The sequence below is a fragment of the Ursus arctos genome, unplaced genomic scaffold, assembly GCF_023065955.2.
Source record: "Ursus arctos isolate Adak ecotype North America unplaced genomic scaffold, UrsArc2.0 scaffold_9, whole genome shotgun sequence".
Classification (NCBI taxonomy): Eukaryota; Metazoa; Chordata; class Mammalia; order Carnivora; family Ursidae; genus Ursus; species Ursus arctos.
The window spans coordinates 68,782,398-68,802,388 of record NW_026623111.1 but is presented as its reverse complement, the minus strand read 5'-3'; the positions used below and the strand labels follow the sequence as shown (position 1 = coordinate 68,802,388).

Here is a 19,991-nt window from a genome sequence, read left to right as displayed (position 1 = left end):
TTGAAAAGAAAAGACTGGGTTTAGTTTACTCTCCTTTTCCATGTGCTTTACCATCCATTTACACTAGTAACTACTGGTGTAGACCTTGTTTTGCACGGTACTGCAGGACTGTCAAAATAACCACACAAGCCCGAACTGTGCAAAGTGATGTTAATAATCAACAGGAAAAATTATGACTGCTCCGTGACCTTTAAAACATCTTATCAGGGGCACCTGGCTGGTTCAGTCAGAAAAGCTTGTGACTCGTGATCTCGAGGTCATGAGTCTGAGCGCCACATTGGGCACAGAGATTACTTAAATAAATAAACTTAAAAAACAAATGAAACTTTTAATCAAAGCATTAAAAACTCCCTTGGTATTGGTTATAAATTTACAGGGAAATTTAAAAAAACAACAGTAAAATGAGTATCCCTTTAGTATACTGAAATATAAAACACTAGAAACATTAAAATTAAAATGGTTTATTTCTTTGTAAAAATGTTATCCAGAGTAGTCTGAATAGTGCTTCCCTTCTTCCTGTACAACCGGATATGGAGGAAGCCTCTTTTCTATGTCTTGAGGAGCTTTTATAACCCTTTCTTAATATAGATCAGCTCCCAACATTTTATCCTTTGCCCTTTCAATGTTGTAAAGTATCTCCAGAGTTCCTTGAATGTGATGTTCCTTGCCAGTGTCACTTCCTCGGAGACACTGTCGGAACTTTCCATCACCACCACTACCCTCATTCGTGTTGATAAATTTGCCTTCACTAAGTTCTTTGACTGCGTATCTGTCTTTGCACAGATACTTAAGATCTCGGAAGGTGGCAGCATTCTAGAACTCTCTTACATTTGTTTTGAACTTTACGTTCAGTGTTATCAGCCTTTGTTTCTTTGCTCTGCTTTTATCTTTGCAGGCCCATTCTCCCTTTCAGTTATGCACGCTTGTAAAATGTCATGTGGGGGTTTCTGACAGGGAGACAGAGGAGCAACACAGCCACCTGTTTGGTGCCTGCACGGAACAGCAGGTGCTCAGTGACCTAGCCTAGACTTCGTAAGAGGTGATGTTATCGCTCACTGATTATGATACACATCCATTACTTACGTAACAATCTGTAGACTGAAGAGCTAGCAGGGAAGTTTACATGCTATGCTATTACAGTTAATATACTCTGATAACTGAAATGTTCTGTGACAATGGGAAGTTCGCACTTTATAGTATTATTCACAGGCAAGATACTGTGATAACTGAAATAGGAAGTGTGTTGCGAGGCTGGTGTTATTTAACATGAACCGAAATCTGTGCATCTCAGCCCCAAAGCGCAAAGTCAGGACTGCTCGTATACACTTTGGAGATTTGCTAACATGTAATAAACTGTTGTGCAAAATTCAGGATAACACAAGTCTTAGGTCCCATCCAAGGGATTTTGTTTGAAGAACTGGAAGTTCTCTGTTCCAACATGATTCACCGACAACACAGTCTTAGGACTTGAGCCAACAGAAAAAGATCACAGTCAAGGAGCCACTGGTATCTTAGCAAAATGATGTTAAAGAACAGGCTGCGTACTTTAGATGTAGTTATTTGTTGTTGCTTAAGTTTTATACTTTAAACCAAATAAAGAAGTCACATTGAGAAGAACAAAGCTACACAAGCTTCCGGTCCCACCCTTCCGTTTATTTAACCACTTCCTGAGAAGGTGTATAAGTGAAAGTTCTCAGGCCCTTACTCTGTGGCCTTTTTCCTTTGACTATTTTAAAACTTCCCTGGAAGGTCAAGGATAAGGAGTGAACCACAAAATGTTTGCTTCTAAAACTTTTTTTTCTTTTTAAAAATTGTGTTCGAGATAGAAAAAGTGGAAGTGTCTTTTGATTCTTCCCTCCCAGTTTATTCTGAACTCGGATCTGCAAGTGACAGCCAACTAGAGGCATCCTCCAAACAAGTAAAGGTAAATCAGCAGCTCAGCTCTCAAGAGTCAAAAGAGATTGTTGAGAATTTAATTCTAGGGCATTAAAAGATTCCCAGAATTTCAGTCCAAGCCAGCAGCATACCCATCTCTAGCTCTAAGACAGAGAATATTTAAATTATTCCTGAAATGTAGCACTCTACTCTTTATTGTAAACCATGACAATGGATCAATGTTGATGTGGAATCTGGCTGAAACAATGCTCATTTTATGGAGAAAATAAAACAATTCTGAGAATTAGGGCTTGTCATACCTTTCTGATAAGATCTGAGAGCTCCATTTCAGCTTTCTGCTGGGCTAAATCAGATTTAACTTCAGAGTAAGTGTCATTGATGATGGCCAAAAACATATTCTGTTTGTAAATCAAAGGAAAGTTGAGATTAAAGAAGAAACCTAAATATACTTCCTAAACATCAATCCGAAATTTGACATATGCATTTTTGTTCTTCTTTTTTTTTTTTTTAACAATCTGATTTCTTAAGAAAACATAAATTAATAGTCTTGCTACTGTACTCTTTGGGAAAATTGTTTTTTTCATTAAGTCATACCAAGAAAAATGCAATATATTTTCTTACTTACAAACCATATATTGTGATATATTTTGCAGAAAGAGACAAGAATGAAATACAACAAGATATCGATGTATTTACCTGTGATGGGGGGATTATTTTATTATTTTTGCTTGCCTATGTTCTCTACACTTTTCTCATTTGACAGAAATTATGAGAGGTGTAGAACTCTACATAGCTCTTCAAACTCCAACAGTCAATATAGACAAGTGGAATTCTATGCTTCTTCCAAATATTGTTATATAATATTATTTGAGATACAGAGCATATTTTGAAGAGTTAAAAAGATCTCTGCAAATGGGGATACAGTAGGCTTCACAGAAGACAGTCAAGATAAGGTTAGTGAAAAAGACAGACTTTGGAGTCAAGCATACTTGGGTTTCAGTCTTAGCACTGCCAAAACTATATTGTTTAAATGTTCTAATCTTTATTTTAAAATTTATTTGTTCTTACATTAATAAAATGGGAGAAATAATAGTTCCTCCCCTACAGATTTGTTGTAAGAATTAATGAGATAATCTATGTCAAGTGCTTAGGACAGGGCCTCAAGCATGGTAAGCATTACATAATTTATAGCTATTATTATTCAGTAATGGTAAGTTCATTTTCCTAACTTTTCCCCTCCCCAGGATAATGGTTTGTATTTCCAACACCTGTTTCCCACAGGTTTTCTTGAAACGCCACACCCAACTGATGAGGTCCTTCTTCAACATGCTTTCTTCACTTTTCCTTTCATCTCACAGCTACAGTTTGTAACTACAGAGTTATGTATTTTTAAAAAACATTTTATTTATTTGAGAGAGAGATATAGAGAAAACAACAGAGAGAATGAGCAGGAAGGAGAGGGAGAAGCACGTGGCTGATGACCTGAGCCAAAGGCAGATGCTTAACCTACTGAGCCAACCAGGTGCCCCCAGAATTATGTATTTGATTATGTCTGTTTTCCCCACAAGTTTGTGGAATCTCCCTGAGTGCAGGTCTGGTCTCTTATTTTCCTTACGACAGTACCCCCAGTACCTAGCACCTTGCCTGGAATATAGTGGTTCAGTAAATATTTATTGAACGATTGGGGAATGAACAAATGAGAGCTCTATTATTTTAATGGGCTACTAAATTGCTACAAATTAAGGAGGAATACTATTTAAGATTCTGTAGCAGAAATGAGAATAAAATATAAAATGCATGTAAGTTCCTGGCTTAATGCTCAATTCTAAGGGCAGCCAGAGTAACATCTGCCACTTACTCCCTCCCAACCCAAGCAATCAATGTTCTCTCCCCCTCCTTCTCTCCACCCTGTCTCAGAAGGTTCGCTTGACTGTGTAATCAGAGGTCTTTCCCTGGTGATGATAGGCTTTTGCTTCCTGGCTCCGCTGGACCACCTCACATCACTGTGGCTTCTTTTAACGCCAGGGCAGGGGCACCTGGGTGGCTCAGTCGGTTAAGTGTAGGACTCTTAATTTTGGCTCAGGTCATGATCTCAGAATTATGCAATCCGGCTCAGCGCTGGGCATGGAGCCTGAGTGGAGAGGGGATTCTCTCGCCCTCTGCCCCTCCCCCCACTCATATGTTTTCTTTCTCTATGTAAATAAATAAAATCGTAAAAAAATAATAAAAAAATAAAGTCAGGGCAATAAATTAACACCTGGCAGTCATCTCAGACAAGTGGCCAGTGCTGCACCTGGCTTGTTATTTCTTTAGAGAAAAGTCTGTACCGACAGTAGCTTCCTCCTCTCTCTCTGTGGGGTGCAGGGAGACCATTTCCTTTTTGTGTAATAGCACAAAAAATTACTTTAGTGTAAAGACAGAAGCTAAAAGCTTTTTTACGTGTTCTATTGATTGATTTGATGAAATGACTGAGTAGTTTCAGGGCATTGCCTCCTAGAAAACAACCTTCAAACAAGGCCACATTTGACCACTTCAAATGGCCACAGGTGTGTCCCTCATTCGGCAGAGGGAAAACTCAGTGACCTGCAGTTAACTAAAAGGTCTGCTGCAGAGCTCTCAATTCCTGGTTTTTGTTTTCTCAGTAGAGATTCAGGGATTCAGGTGCTCCAGGATTCAAAGAACTACCAATATTAGAGATGAAAAAGGCTTACTGTTCCCTCTATGTTTTCCCTAACATATAATAGAAAAAAGAAACTAGAAAGGCTTAACTTTAAAACTAATGATACAGGGGCACCTGGATGGCTCAGTTGGTTGAGCGTCTGACGCTTAGTTTCTGCTCATGTCATGATCTCAGGGTCATGAGATGGAGCCCTGTGTCGGGCTCCACGCTCAGCGAGGAGTCTGCTTGAGATTCCCTCTCTCACTCTGTCCCTCCTCCCGCTCGTGCTCTCTCCCCATCTCTCTAAGATAAATAAATAAATCCTTAAAAAACCCGATAAAACTAAAGATACATACGTATAAGATACAAACAGACTTGCTTGATATTCCTGACTCTTTCCGTCTTACTAAAGTAGATCTAATACTCAATCTGTAAACACCGTACACATAACCACTAAATACTCGAACCAACTTTGGGGATTTTACACTGAATTACTGAACTTTACACAGAGGATCTTATAACATCTATTGAAAATGGAGACAATTTTGTTGTTTTCTGATGATTAGATGGTGATTTTATGATGGTGATTTATGAAGTTTAAATCGCCTCACTATGAACAAAAGTGTACATACCAAAAGAATGAAGAACATAAAGAACACAAATGTAGTGAAATAAATTGGTCCCAAAACTCGATTAGCTTCCTCAATCTCTGCGAAGTTGATATCACCCAAAATGATACGGAATTGAGTGAAACTATAAAAACAAAACAAAACAAAACACCACAATACAAAAACAATGTCCAGCATTGACGTAACACTCCTTAAAGATGATTTCACACTTTTGGACCTTTTTATCAGTATAGATAGCTGCCAAATAATAGAATACTGTCAATCCCTTTGGAAAACTCCTGCTACTTATATGACCAATTGAGGCCTCTGGAATAAAAATGATATGCTTTCATGCTAGATATGTTATTTCCATTTGATTAAAAAGAAAATATAATAACATTATTAGATGACATAAAGCAATCAGCTATAAGAATTTAACACATAATCTGGCTAAAACATGGTAACTCTAAACTTCACAACGGTCACCCTCGTTCTGAATTTAAAACCTCTTAAAAAAAGACTTGAAAGACAGCCAAAATTGTATGCATTCAAAGATCCACTATCTTCACATGCACTCAAAGTGGTGTTGAGTGGCTGTGTGTTGCCAATGCTGGGTCTTAATCAGTAAAATCATTTCTGTTCTGGACTTCCATCAAACAGTGACATTAATTAGGTGTCCTCCAGCACAAAGCCCTATTAACTTCTATTATCATAATCCTCTTCTTTCCTAACTAACTTCTTTCTAAATGGCATGGAAATCTAATACTGGTTATTTATTTTTTTTGGTCTTCATATTATATTTGAGAACTTTGGAAAAAGACTGAAAATTGCTATACCGATTTGAGTTTCTCTTAGAATATTAGAAATACTATCACTTTTTCTTAGAAAATAACTCCATGTTTAAAATACATGGCAACAAGGGGCGCGTGGGTAGCGCAGTTGTTAAGCGTCTGCCTTCGGCTCAGGGCGTGATCCCGGCATTCTGGGATCGAGTCCCACATCGGGCTCCTCCGCTATGAGCCTGCTTCTTCCTCTCCCACTCCCCTGCTGTGTTCCCTCTCTCGCTGGCTGTCTCTATCTCTGTCAAATAAATAAAATCTTAAAAAAAAAAAAGTGACTAAAATACATGGCAACAATATTGAGTAAGAATGAAAATATAGGCAAATGTCTCTTAAAAGCTGCCACCTGCATTTGGTGCTGAGAAGCCCTCCGTCTTTGTAACAGTAATGGTTTACTACAGCTGTTCCACTCTATCTCGTTACTTCAGAGCTGCTATCTTAAGCTCTATGCATTGCCGTCTTTGCATTGGTGGGTTGTTTCTGGGAAAGATAATTAATTCTTATTTTTAAATAACTTTAAAGATACTTGTTCATTAAATAGCAACCATGAAGATTTCTTTATCCTTCAGAAGGCAGTGACATCTCTGATTAAATTTTTCTTTTTAATTTCATATATACTTACATACACTCTTGGAAAGTACTGAAGTCGTCAACCTGCGTGCCAAAGACAAGGTAGGCCAGTTGAGCATATGCTAAGAAAATAATGAAGAACATAATCGCAAAGCCAAAGAGGTCTTTGGCACACCGAGACATGGTTGTGGAGAGCTGACTCATGGTCCTGTTAAAGTTGATAAATTTGAAGAGCTGTAACAGAAGGAAGATATCAACAGATGAGTGGGTAAACAAAACGTGGTAGATATGCACGAGGGAATGTTATCCAGCCTTCCCAAGGAATGAAATTTTGACAGGCCACAACACGGCTGAACCTTGAAAATATTATGCTAAGTGAAATAAGCCCGACACACACACAAAAACAACTATTGTACGGTTGCACTAACATGGTGTAGCTAGAATATGGAAAGTCATGGAGACAGACGAGGTTACCAGCACCTGGGGCAAGGGGGGAGTTTGGAGTTAGTGTTTCCCAGATATGGAGTTCAGTTGGGATGATGAAAAAGTTCTGGACATGCATATGGTGATGGTTGGACAACACTGTGAATGTAATTAATGTCACTGACTTGTCCACTTAAAAACGGTGAAAGTGATAAATTTTGTGTTACATATATTTTACAACAACATTTTCGGAAGAGAGAGAATAATAACTTGCTTTTTCCCCCAAACCCAGGAACTTCTATTTCTCATTCACAAAGTACTTGTTGAGTGCCTACCGTGTGCCAGGCACTGTTTTTGGAGCTGGGAACAGCAGAGAACAGAACAAAGCTCTTGCCCTGATGTTGCTAACATTTTACATGATGGTTGCAATAAAGTAAAAACAGGGTCAAATCATAATTAAGAGGATTAGGAATATTCTATCCCCTAAGAAAGATTAAACTAAAAGAGGGGGAAAAAAAGGGCACAAATGAAAACTAGTAAAGAACAACAAAAAACACCCTCGGAAATAGTTATTGCATGTTATTAACGGTCATTCATTGTTTAGCAACTATGTGCCAGGTATTATGGGAAGAGCTATGTATACTGACTCAGATCTTTGCAATGAGATTGAAATATTGGTATCCTGTCCCCAGGAGGCAGCCAGGGCTCAGAGCCAGCGGCTGAACCCAGCTCCATCTGCTGGCAAAGCCATATTGAACATCTCTGTAGGCCAGACACTAAGATGGCTGTTCAGGTTGCCCGTCACAGCCCAAGGCATGACAACCTCGCAGCTCTAGCTCAAAGACCCAGTGGAAGAACAGGAGGGGGATACATTAGCAGTTGAGTCACAGTCCCTGCCCTAAAGAACTTTAATGGTTCTTTAAGTTTCAGAAGCAGAACACTAAATAAAACACTTAGCCTGAGGCACAAATCGAAAGGAAATCACTAGAATTTTACTTAAAGAACTCTTATACATCGTTTCTGGCCACCATAAACATATTTTGAGGGTTGTTGTAATCACATTACTTAATTCCTATTGGATTTGGATTATTATTACTATTTCATTTTACGGTTTGGTGTGTGAGCAGTGGTTTTTCCTGAACAGGCATGTAACTAAAATAGCAAGAGAGATATAGGATGGGGCCTACACCCTCTGATAAATCTCAGGCCTTCCAGGTGTGAATACCAATTTAGGAAAAAAAAAAACCAAAACCAAACTATTGGTGAGCAGCTTCTAGAACAGTGTTGTTTAATAAAACTTTCTGTCACAATGGAAACGTTATTTCCACTGTCCAATACAGGAGCCACCAGCCACATTCAGACATTGAGACCTTAAAATGTGGCAGAGTGACAGAGGAACTGAATGTTTAATGGTAGGTAATTTTAATTAATTAAAATTTCAATTTCAACAGCACTTGTGGCTAGTAGTTACCGTCTGGATAGCAGAATCCTGGAACTTGACAGGTGACACGCTGGCAGCTGCCTCATTATTACTAAAATTTCCCGCAACTCCAGAATTGAGGCTCATTTGCATATGAAATGCCCTAACCTTTCACACACATGGAATTGCACACTGTGTCTCAGAAAAGAAGGAGAAAGTAACTAAGGTACTACTTGGAAGAGTATGTATCTGTCCCAACCTCAATTCTAGGTAAAGCTTCCGCATGGCCTCCACCCGGTAGAGAGGCAATCCTTCTATAGATCATTTCCAATGCATCTTTCCATCCCTCCCCATGCGCACCCCTCATTCTTAGTTCCTCTTCCTTCACCTGGTCACACCATGTCAGGTGAAACTCAGACCTGTTCCTGTGGTAGTGTAGCCCTAGGCCCAGGTCTTATGGCATTTGTTAAACAACCTTGCAGGGACAGGTCTTGCAAGAGTTCAGGTCAGGTCGTAGGAAGCACCGTTCACAGTGAGAGGAAGGATCACATGGGTCCTGCGAGTATCCCTGCAAAGTCTGAAGCGGCTATAGCTGGCTATTTGAATCTGGCCACAAAAGCAAACTCAAGTCCTCCAGCATTTTGTGTGACGCATGTTAGTAAAAAGAAAAGAAAAATATTATTGAAAATCCAGAATATGAAATTTGTAAATTACCTTAATCCAGACAAAAAATACGATGACAGCAGCTATGTTGTTGAACTGTATTTGCCAGTATGCCAGATGCTCAAAGTTGGGGAAAGTATTTTGATCTTCTAGAAACTGTAGGAGCACCTCCACATTTGATGTTCTATATATGTTAATTGCTATAGCTACCACTGACAGCTGGAAAGCAAAAGATTTATATATTATTACAGTGTTTTAGAAACTTTAAAGGACTATTTTTCCTTACCCATGTATTACTCCTAGGGCTCACCAATCTACTTATCCAAATCACTCATACATATAAGTGTTGAGCACAGCCATAAAACAGGTGTAACAATAAACCACTTGCATTCCCTCCGCTAGGAAGAGCGATCCAATGAGTGCGTGTGTCTGCACTGGAGGCCGCACGGAAGCTCGCGTACACACACACACGATAGGTTGCTATGTTACAAACTCAAACTCAAACAGGAATGCCTTGTTTTTTTCTGCCACCCTCATCTAAATCACCTTCTACCTTCTGCTTTCACAGCCTCATCTTGCTTTTTTGTTTGTTTTTTTCAATTGCCAGCCATACGTTTTTTCCCACTATTCAACAAATACAAGCGAGTATCTATGTACATAGCACTGTGCCAGGGGCCAAGAGGAACAGACAGAAGTAAGATGCACAAGCTCTGTTCTCGAGAAACGTGTTCTCTGGCTCAAGACCAGGTACACACATGAAAATAAGTAACGCAAAAACCTATTTAGGAGTTGGCTTCACACAACATAAGGTGAAGGGTGAAACAAGACATAGGTAAAAAGAGTGCTTTTAAGAGGAAAGAAGATGCTTGGTCTTGAAAGATGGTGGGGATGATGGTCAGAGAGGGCTCAGGAGAACTTGCAGTGGGAATATATGTAAGCCAAGGCTTTCCCTCCTGCTCATCTCTGTCCCATAACTCACGATCATGCAACTTTTCACATCGGCTTCAGTTCTGGGCTCTAAAACCAGGTGTGAGGAGAACACTGGGCCCAACTTGCAACCATCACCATTGGATTAATGTGTAGTCATGGAAAGTGCTAGAGGTTAACCATTACCACCTGCGCCTCCTGTGGGGTCTGAAGCCATAGCAGGTGGGTTGTCTCAGGTGCTGAGACCTTTGCTGTCCATTCCCTTTCTCTTCTCATGCACGATGGTCTAAGACCACTTCATTAGCCCTTCTTGAGATAGCTGTCCTGACCTGGGCTCCAGGTGATCAGCATAGCAACGACCTGCCCGGCTACCGACCACAGTTGAGAGAGCCAACCTCACCACCTTTTCTTCTTCTGTGAAGGATTCCCAGAGCAAATCTTATATTTTTGTGCTGGTGGTGGGATATTTCCTTTGAGTTCTCTGGAATACACTGAAAATGTTTCTCTATCTTGACTTAGTTGAGAGGGAAGGGTTGACTGACTGAACAACAACTCTTTACCCAACTCTCACTAGGGACAATTGCTTTGTACCCAGGATGTGGTCCTTTATATGATGTCAATATTGTATCAATACACTGAATTTCCTAGAGAATTTTTCTTCAAAATAGAGGACGAGAGAAAAGAGATGAGGGAACGAGATTTTGTAAGCACTTGAGTTATGTCCTCCTGAGTTCCCTTTGGGATTCGCATCCCTATCTACAAAAGAACTTCCCTTCCTTAATATAAGCTTCAGAAGGGCAGGGGTTTGGGTTGCTTTGTTCAGCCCTATATACCCCATGCCTAGAACAATGCCAGGTACATAGTAGATGCTCAAAAAATATTTCTTGAATAAATGAATTAATCATTTTCACCCTTGAAACCTACCAATCAACAAAATTATTTGAATTTAGACTTTTTTTTTTTTTTCAGATTTTGTTTATTTGAGAGTAAGAGAGCAAGAGCACAAGCGGGGGTGGAGCAGAGAGAGAGGGAGAAGCAGGCTCCTCGCTGAGTATGGAGCCCGACGTGGGGCTCAATCCCTGGACTCCAGGATCACGACATGAGCCGAAGGCAGATGCTCAATCGACTGAGCCACTAGGGGCCCCGAATTTAGACTCCTTAATACTCTTCCTTTTATCAGTAATTCTGCTAGAAAGACTGTTTAGGTCAAATAGGTTGACTAAAGAAAGCCCACAGATTTCAGAGGCTTTGTTAAAGAGACAAAAGGAAAACAGGGAAAATAATTTCAAAGTGATTCCAAGATGTTATATTTTTATCTAGGGTATAATTACTTTTCAAGTTTCAGGTGTGCCTTAGCCCGATAAAAATGCCTTTGCTTTTTTCCTGGGGTTGAAGGTCCCGTGGAGCAGAGGGCTTATTTTGGAGGGTGGGCAGAAGGCGTGCCCTCACTTCTGCTGGGTCAGAGAAGGTCTCCAAGGAGGAGGAGGATTCCAGTAACCCTTCCTTATTCTTTACAAAAGCGCACTGTCTGAATTGTTGTTTTGGCAGTACTAAGAGTTAAAAAAAATAAGAACAATAGCACAGTGAAGCGAGTTTTCAAAGAAATACTTGCAAAATGTCATGGCTGCTGAGCCAAAGAAACTATCCTCAATTTCCATGATATCAACAGCTATTTTCTCCGAAGTGGGTACAAGGCCATTCCCTGGGGTGTGGAAATAAAATATGAAAACTTCTACCCAAGTGAACAGAAAGTGTTAGAATTCTATTTGTATTTTTTTAACCCAATCTTTCAAATTCTATGTTCTGTATGTTTTTACAAATGTACCTATTATAACACACACACACGCCCCGTTTATAAATAAATGGAATACAATAGGGTGTGTTGTTAACGTTTTCACTGATAGGTGGACGTAATCGAACAGGTTGATTGCCACCAACTACTCTTTTGCTGATACTGAAGGTATTTGGTTGAAACCCAAATAAACCTGCCATCAATTAGCATAATATCACACTCACCTTTTTACCATTATTCTCAATGACTGAACTATAAATATATCCATATAAACTAAAAAGGCAGGGTTTGCAACCTTAGAGTTCCAAAAGATAATTGTTTTCTAGAACAATTTTCAAGGTATATGGACCACACTCTTCCATCTTGCAGCATAGAAATATTTTGAAAAATTACTTCCAGTATCCTTGCCTCTCCTGCTTCCTTAAATGGTGAAATTCCTTTGTTACTGTTATTAATATACTGAGAACTTGGGGATCAAGAGTTTACCTACAGGAACTGTGTGATGTTACACAGCCATCATGAAAGAAGGGATGCACTTCTAAATGCATCAGGGTCGAATGGGTTCCACCCCGTATTCTACAGGAATTTGTATTTTAAGTAAAAGCTCTTTCTGAAGTCCACATACATGTGGCTTGAGAGGCAATGGCAGAGTGACTAAGGTTATGGTGAGATCTGAAGGTACGTCTGGATGTGAAAAGCACTCGGAACTGTGCCTGACACACACAACTTCTAAAGCGTTAGCGGTATTATTGTTATTGCCCCAGTTAATATTATTGTCAGGCAATATAGATCTATATAGTTCTTTTCAATGTCTTAAGCATTCTTTTACTCACATATGAATAACATTTTTGTGTATTTAAAACATCTTAACATATTTCAGAACATAGTTTCTAAATTTTGCTGACTAATTCTAGTGATGCTTTGAAAATGACTTGATGTAAATGCTTCACGAAGCCCAAATGAATTTTTGGTTGTTAGGGGCAGGGGGAGAATAATGGCCAAGAAGTAGGGTAACAGAAGAGAGAACGCTGATAGGGTAATGCACCACTTACTGAGATTTCAGGGGGGCACCTCTGTGAGCGGACAGCAGAAAGGATGGACTTTTAGGCATGTGACAATCAAGCATGTCCTTATCTGCTTCAGTGTGTAACAGGACTCAGCAAAAGATTATGTGTTCTTGCCGAAGGGAGAAAAGTTTGCAAAAATGCATTTCCCCAGTGAGACCCCTGGAAGGAAGTGATGAGGATGATGTGGAAGGGAAGCCATGTTGAACAAGTGTAATGAGTTATAACAGAGTTAAGGGCAGGCAGGGGAGCTACAAGGCTTCATAGTCTCGACCCTGACCTCACTGCCTTCTGATTTCTTGCACCTGATACAGAAAACCCTGATAGTCCCTCACTGGTATTTTGTACACTTAACTATTGGCAGGAAATTTTAAACTGCAGGGAGGTTTTCTCTGCCACCCCAAATATTTTCAAGATGTTTCTTCTTGCTGTAACTTGACACATGAGCAGAAAAATACAAAATAATTTTTTGCTAGTAGTTGAAGAAAAATATCATTAACAAAAAAAAGAATAAACAAAACATTCTTTTCTCCCTCATGTCTCATATGGCATGCCAAAGCCAAATATGAATTACTAAGCTATTCTTTTTTTTTTTTTTTTTTTTTGTCTTGGAACTCTAGCTGTATCAGCATATATGGATCTCTTTCATTTTTTAAAATATTTATTGATTTATTTTTAAGTCACCTCTATACCCAATGTGGGGCTCAAACTCATGACCCCAAGATCAAGAGTCACATGCACTTCCAACTGAGCCAGCCAGGTGCCCCACAAAGTTATTCTTGTTATTTGTGTGGCTAATTGACAGCTTCTCATAAATACCTCTCTACTTCTGTATTCGGAAGGGTTACTCATGCAAAATGAAGAAGTAATTCATAACACTGACGTTGATATAGCAGAGGAGAACGTTTAGATTCTCCCTCAGGAATGTCAGGGTCCACAATACTGAGGAGACAGATCAAGGACTCTCATTAACATGTTTTTATAGGGAATTTGGTGGTGTTCTCAAACCTACCACAATGATCACAACATCCAGACAATTCCAGAAACTCCTGAAATAGTGTAGCTTGTGAATGCGAATTTCCAATATCTCTTCCACCACATAGTAAAGGATAAAAAAACAAAAGATAATCTCACAGGCTGCCAGGAAGAAATCAAAAGTTGTGACAGAGCGGATCAGCTTTACAGGCTGAAACTGCCAAGATGGGATCACACCGCCTGTTGCTGGGAATTCAACCAATAACCTGCGTTGCAATAAGAACAATTAAAACAGTAACAATAACAGCACATGGATGCAGCCCGGAAAGGACATCCACCTGTTCTGTCCCTGCACTAATGAGGGATTACAACTGCAACCACAAGTCACCCCAAACTAGCGGCAGAATACTTTTGATTACAGCTACGTACTTGCACAATTCTGTGCCCCCAAAGGAACAAGGTTTCCCACGTCCTCCTAAAGAGACTATTCCTCCTGAGTCTCCCCTCTGGTATTTATACTGCTAAAAATGCTCTAGTTTGGGTTTTTTTTTTTCTTAATGTAGAAGTTAATCAACAAATAAGCCTTTCTAGGACTTCTATTAAATACAAGTAATTTAACTAGGCAATGAAGAACCTAAGAAATATAACTCATGCATTTAAACGTGTATGGCCTGTTGAGAAGTAGATGTGTGTGTTTGTGTGTGTGTATACGTGTGTGTCTCTATATATGCATGTATGTATATATATACACAAACTGGGTTTCTCCTTCATTCATTCGGTATCACCTAACTAGCATTGAATAATTTGCCCTAGGGGCTATTCTTTCTACCCTTCCCAGAGCCTTATCGTTAATAGGTGTTCGGTGAATGTCTGATAGTCTAAAACAGTAACACGTATTTTTTTACATTCATACTGACGGCACTGATGTTTAGTGTTTTAGCATAACTGAAGTGAGGATGTTTCTTGCCAAATTCCCATTTTGTAGGTGTCACAGTGAGAAAGTTAAATGACTCTTTTAATGGTACAGCTTCCCTATCAAACTAGAAGAATATCTAGCTCCTTAACTTTAAGACCTGTGAAAGACCTTCAGTGGACTATTAGGAATAACCATCTCTCCCACTGCAGGATGGGTGGCCACACCTAGAGCCTGAGTGTCTAGGACTCAAGCATGAGCAATAATCAGGTCCAGGCAGAGACTATGGCCAATTAGAACTGGTCAAAGAAGGGTGAAAATTCTTCCTTCTTCTTTACTGTCAATCTCCTGTTTTTTGTTTGTTGTTTTTTTTTTTTCCTATTCGATGTGTTAGAGAAGAGGGCTAAGAACCAAAAGCCCAGGAAGCAATACTGAAATGAAGCGCCTCGTCACAGCCTCAGCGTAAACTCGGAAGGGCAGAAAGTAGCCTCTGTGTGCCCAGTCCCCTCTCTCTGTCCTGCTCTGGCCCTGCATCCATCAAGCCCCTCCAGAAACGTAGACAGCAGCACAGATAAATGAAGTAACTGCCTTGACAATATTCACTCGTAAAGTATGGGGAGGACGTGGAGGACATACTCAAGACCTTCTATAGATATTCCCTTCAATGGCAATCAGAGTTGAGTGCCCGCTTCTATCCTCTCTCTATCTGCACTGAAATCATTAGGAAAAGTTCAATAATGATTGCAACTGATTTTCATTCATTTCTAGTAATAACTCTTATTGGACTTCATGTGATAGTGCTTCCTTCAAAAGTTGTTAAATACACGGTCTGGAAAAATCCAACTGGCCATGTAAAGCTGATGTGCATTTAGCCTCAAAAATGATCACAAAATAAGGATATTATGAGAATGTATCCTTCTTATTTGGTTGGTAAATATATGTGCAAGAAATTCATGCCAGTGATGTCTAGGTGTTGCTGACATGTTCACCAGGAGGATTAAGTGGGGTAACCCTGGATCCCCCTTGCCTTGTTCTACTTTTTCTTTATAGTACATGTTACCTTCTAATATACTTTTTAATTAATTTGTTTCTTTTGTTTATTGTTTATTGTCTATTATCTCTCTCCTCCTGGTTGAGTGCAAGCTCTGCAAGAGCAGGGATCTTTATTTTGTTTACTGATGTGTCCCAAAAACCGAGAACAGTGCCTGGCACATATTAAGTGTCCGATAAATGTTTGCTGAATAAATGAATGAATGAACAAAAGGCCCCAGACAAGCACGTAGGAGTTTTGTCAGTTTTCTCACTGCTGACCAGAGCGATCATGATAGCAATGTCACAGGATCTTAGAAGGAACTTCATGTGCCTTTGGTGAATCTTGTGTGTCGGCAGATACGTGGGTATCCTCCTGAACCTAGCCATAGCCCCTGCCTGCTGTGCTTGTGTTCTAAAATAGCATGGGCCTCATCTGAGAATGGGAAACTCAGGGCAATGAGTCGAGATTTGGTGGCCAGAGGCCACTCATGATTATCCTTATCATGAGTAAGAACACATGTTAGCAGAACACAGTGCTTTTTCTGGGAAGCTTCCAGCTTTGGGATAAACTTGGACCAGACTTAAGTTTTTTCCCAACTCATAATATTCTAGGATCCTAACTCCCTTCCACCAAATATATTTATCCCACTAAGCCTTTGGTTTTCACCCTTCCCTTGCTCTCGGCTCTGATCCTCGGCACTCTTTTAGCCAACTGCAGCAATGGTTTCCTGGTCTCTCGCAAGACTAGGATGTACCTACAAATACACAGACGTGGGACGGATCAGTGCCCCTGGTACACACCTGATCACACAGAACAGGTTAATGTTGGCGTTGTACACTGAAAAGTCAATAAACGTTGCCCTGGTTCCTCGGTCCAGCCAGCCATTTTTTTTGAGGCTAGCAACCTGAGCAGCCGTCTCCTCTCTTGTTCGTGACAAATCCAGGTAATAGCCAGCTCCGCTATAGGTTGCAATCATTCCCCAGTGGCTACTCCCATTCAAGTCTTTTTCACTTGTGTAGATCCAACTAATGAAAAAACAAAATGAAAACGAAACAAACAGATAAAATCAGTGGAACACTTAGAGCAAATACAAAGACAGTTGGTTCCTGGTAAGACAGAGTATGGAATAAATCAGTATAAGTCTTATCAAGCTGGGTAATGTGCTTGGTGTGGTGCTTCGTGTTTTCTTATTTAATTCTCATACATTTATTATCCCCATTTTAGGAATAAGGGCCCTGAAGCTTAGTGAGGTCAACTCAGTCTCCGAGCTTTCAAGGGTATTGTCAGGAACCTACACCAGGACTGCCTGTCTCTAGAATCTGTCTATCAGCCCTTAGTTTATATGGTTGTCTTTCCTGGGTAACTATACTCAGGGGCTACGTGACTCTAGGCTCTCAGAGAAAACTGCAGCCAAGAGGCACAAGTTCATCAAGTACCACTGTCGGCAAATGAACTAAACAAGACTCCGCAGGGCATTTGGGAATTAATTAATCAATTAATTCCTCTCAAATTAAGAGGGGGAGAAGGGGAGAAAGAGAGAGTGGTGGGAAACAGAGGGAGAAGGGGAGAAAGAGAGAGTGGTGGGAAGCAGAGGGAGAGGGGGAGAAAGAGAGAGAATCTTAAGCAGGCTCCATGACCATTGCAGAGCCCAACATGTGGCTCGATCTCAGGTCCCTGAGATCATGACCTGAGCTGAAATCAAGAGTCTGACACTTGACCGACTGAGCCACCCAGGTGCCCCAGGGCATTTGGGAATTTAATCCACAAATATTGACAGAGGCTCTCTTAGGAACCAGATGCTTCTTTGGCATTAATGAGGATATAAGGATGAATCAAGGGGCCCCTGGGTGGCTTGGTCATTGAGCATCTGCCTTCTACTCAGGTCATGATCCCGGGGTCCTGGGATCGAGCCCCGCATCGGGCTCCCTGCTCAGCGGGAAGCCTGCTTCTCCCTCTCCCACTCCCCCTGCTTTTGTTTCCTCTCTCACTGTGTCTCTCTCTGTCAAATAAATAAAAGATCTTAAAAAAAAAAAAAAGGATGAAGCAAGTTCCTTTCTCTCTCAAATATATAGTAAGTAGGGAGAGAAAAGTAATGAAACAATTAAAATACAAGGTAGGTGGATGATATCCATCAGAGAAGTAAGATAAATGGCTCAGGCAGATCAGAGGAAAGCTATCCTTGTCTGGGAGTCCGGTGACAGGAAAGGTGCATCGGAGAAAGCTTTTGAAACAAGCTGCAGTGGACCTGGGCTGTGAAAGGTAAATAGGAGTCAGGCAGGCACCAGAAGATGGGAAGGGCATTTTCGAGCCTGAGGCAGGCAGGGCTGGAGAAGTACGAGGCACCCAGCTGGTAGCTGAGTTCAGCTCTCGTAATGTGAAGAAAGAAGGCTGACGGGTAGACTGTGATCAGATGGTGAAGAGCAAGCAGGAAGGGGTCACTGAGCGAAGGTTACTGAGAGGCACGGAACAGGGTTCCTCTGGTGGCTGCAGGAAAGACTAGAGTGGTGAGAACAGAGGGCTCATGTGTAGAAAAAAGTGGCCACAGCGGGTCTGAGACGGCCTTTCCCTAGGAAGGCCTGCTTGCAAGGTTGTGCCTTGCCTGGCATTCGGAACATGACTGATAAACAGCTCCTTACACTGATACAAAAAGTGCCCGACTGGCTGCTTCTTCCTCTCCCTCTGCCTCACGCCCTCACCCCACCCCACCCCCCGCTTATATGCATGTGCTCTAATACATAAATTTTTTTAAAAAACCAACAAAAACGTTGTGTGACTGGGAAGAGTGGCCGTGCCTAGGCTGTCTGCACAAACCCAGTGGCTTGTGTCCAATGCCTGCTTTCCTTCTGGGACTCTGGGATTTTAGTACCCGCTAGGCAGTGGCTGCCTACGTGACCAGCAGCCAGTGACTACCTGGGCCCTGAGTCTCTAATGAGCCTCTCTGAGAGACAACACTTCACACATGTTGTTATAGCTCGTTACTGGAGGAATTCAGCATGTCCTGAGTGACTTCATTGGGAGAGGACTTTTGGAAGCCTGCACGTAGTTTCCTACAAACTTTGCTCCATGTGCCTGAACTCTCTGCTGCTTTTGCTTTTATCCTTTCATTGCATTGAAGCTTAGCCATGAACATGACCAGAGGACGAATCCTGTGAATCCTTCCAGCACATCCCTGAACCTGGGAGTGGTCCTGGGGGCTCTGACAGCCATGCCTGCAATAACCCAGAGGTGATGATGAGGCCTGAACCACAGCAATGATAGGAAGACAAGAAGACAGACAGGAAGGATGAACAGAGGACACTGCAGTGACTGTCGGCAGAATGTGGCCTCTGATTTGGAAGCTGGAGAGAGGGAGAAGGGACATCTGAAAAATGACTGGAGACTCCTTTTGGATAATGCAGAGGAGCTCGTAGGACATAGGTAGGATACAGATTTGTTTTTGGTTTCCTATTAAGCTCTGTGAAGACAAGGGATTTGTTTCTGTCTTGTTTCCTGCTGCTTTGTTACCCAGCCAGCACCAAGGGTATTTCTAGAAGAGGGAGACTTTGCTGAGAAAATCCTGGCACAATGTAACATTCCATATATTTGTTGCAGAAATGATAAATTATCAAATAGACATGAGAGAGGAAGCCACTGGAATGCCAAGGGAAAGAATGTAAAGAAAGAAAATTTAGAGATCTGAATATTGGTACCTGCCAGAACCTAGGAATAAGAGAGAAGCGGGAGAGTTAAGAGGAGGATTACAGAATGAAGGGAACCCAAAGTTTAGTGTCACTCTCAGAAGTCAAAAGAATGAGCAATCAACACGGCCGGGTTGTGCAGAGGTTGCATGGGATGAAGATCAAGAATTGGTCATTGGGTTGGCAAACTCAACAAATCCATTGGTGGCTTCCAAGAGAGATGTCGGAGACACAGGGTTTAAGATTTAAGGGGTGAATCAATGGTAAGGGAATGGAGGTGGCAAGTGAAGGCTATTCTTTCCAGAAGCTTGTGGAGTTCAAGGGAAGGAGAAATGGGAGTAACCTGAGAATAGGGCAGAATCAAGGGATGGTTTAGATACATGGCAGTCCATCTTGTAGTGGAAATCACCATGGTGGCTATTTACTGAGCAGCTTTAGTTACCAGGCAGTGTGGTCAAGGCTTTGAGAATACAGCAGTGAACAAAATATAGTCCCTGCACTCTAGAAGCTTGAATACGGATGAGGAGCTGAG

General features: G+C 41.0%; 1 protein-coding gene across 2 annotated transcripts in view; it reads right to left on the bottom strand.

Moving 5' to 3' along the window:
* PKD2 (polycystin 2, transient receptor potential cation channel) overlaps positions 1-19,991 on the bottom strand; it is a 53,922-nt gene that overhangs the window by 11,247 nt on the left and 22,684 nt on the right. For both annotated transcript variants that reach the window (XM_026509755.4, XM_057309860.1), the window contains exons 5-10: positions 16,583-16,807; positions 13,874-14,102; positions 9,130-9,297; positions 6,625-6,806; positions 5,188-5,308; positions 2,196-2,294 (exon numbers count right to left, since the gene is read on the bottom strand). In XM_026509755.4, coding sequence (XP_026365540.1) covers positions 2,196-2,294; positions 5,188-5,308; positions 6,625-6,806; positions 9,130-9,297; positions 13,874-14,102; positions 16,583-16,807 — 1,024 coding nt within the window. The remainder of the gene's footprint in view (positions 1-2,195; positions 2,295-5,187; positions 5,309-6,624; positions 6,807-9,129; positions 9,298-13,873; positions 14,103-16,582; positions 16,808-19,991) is intronic.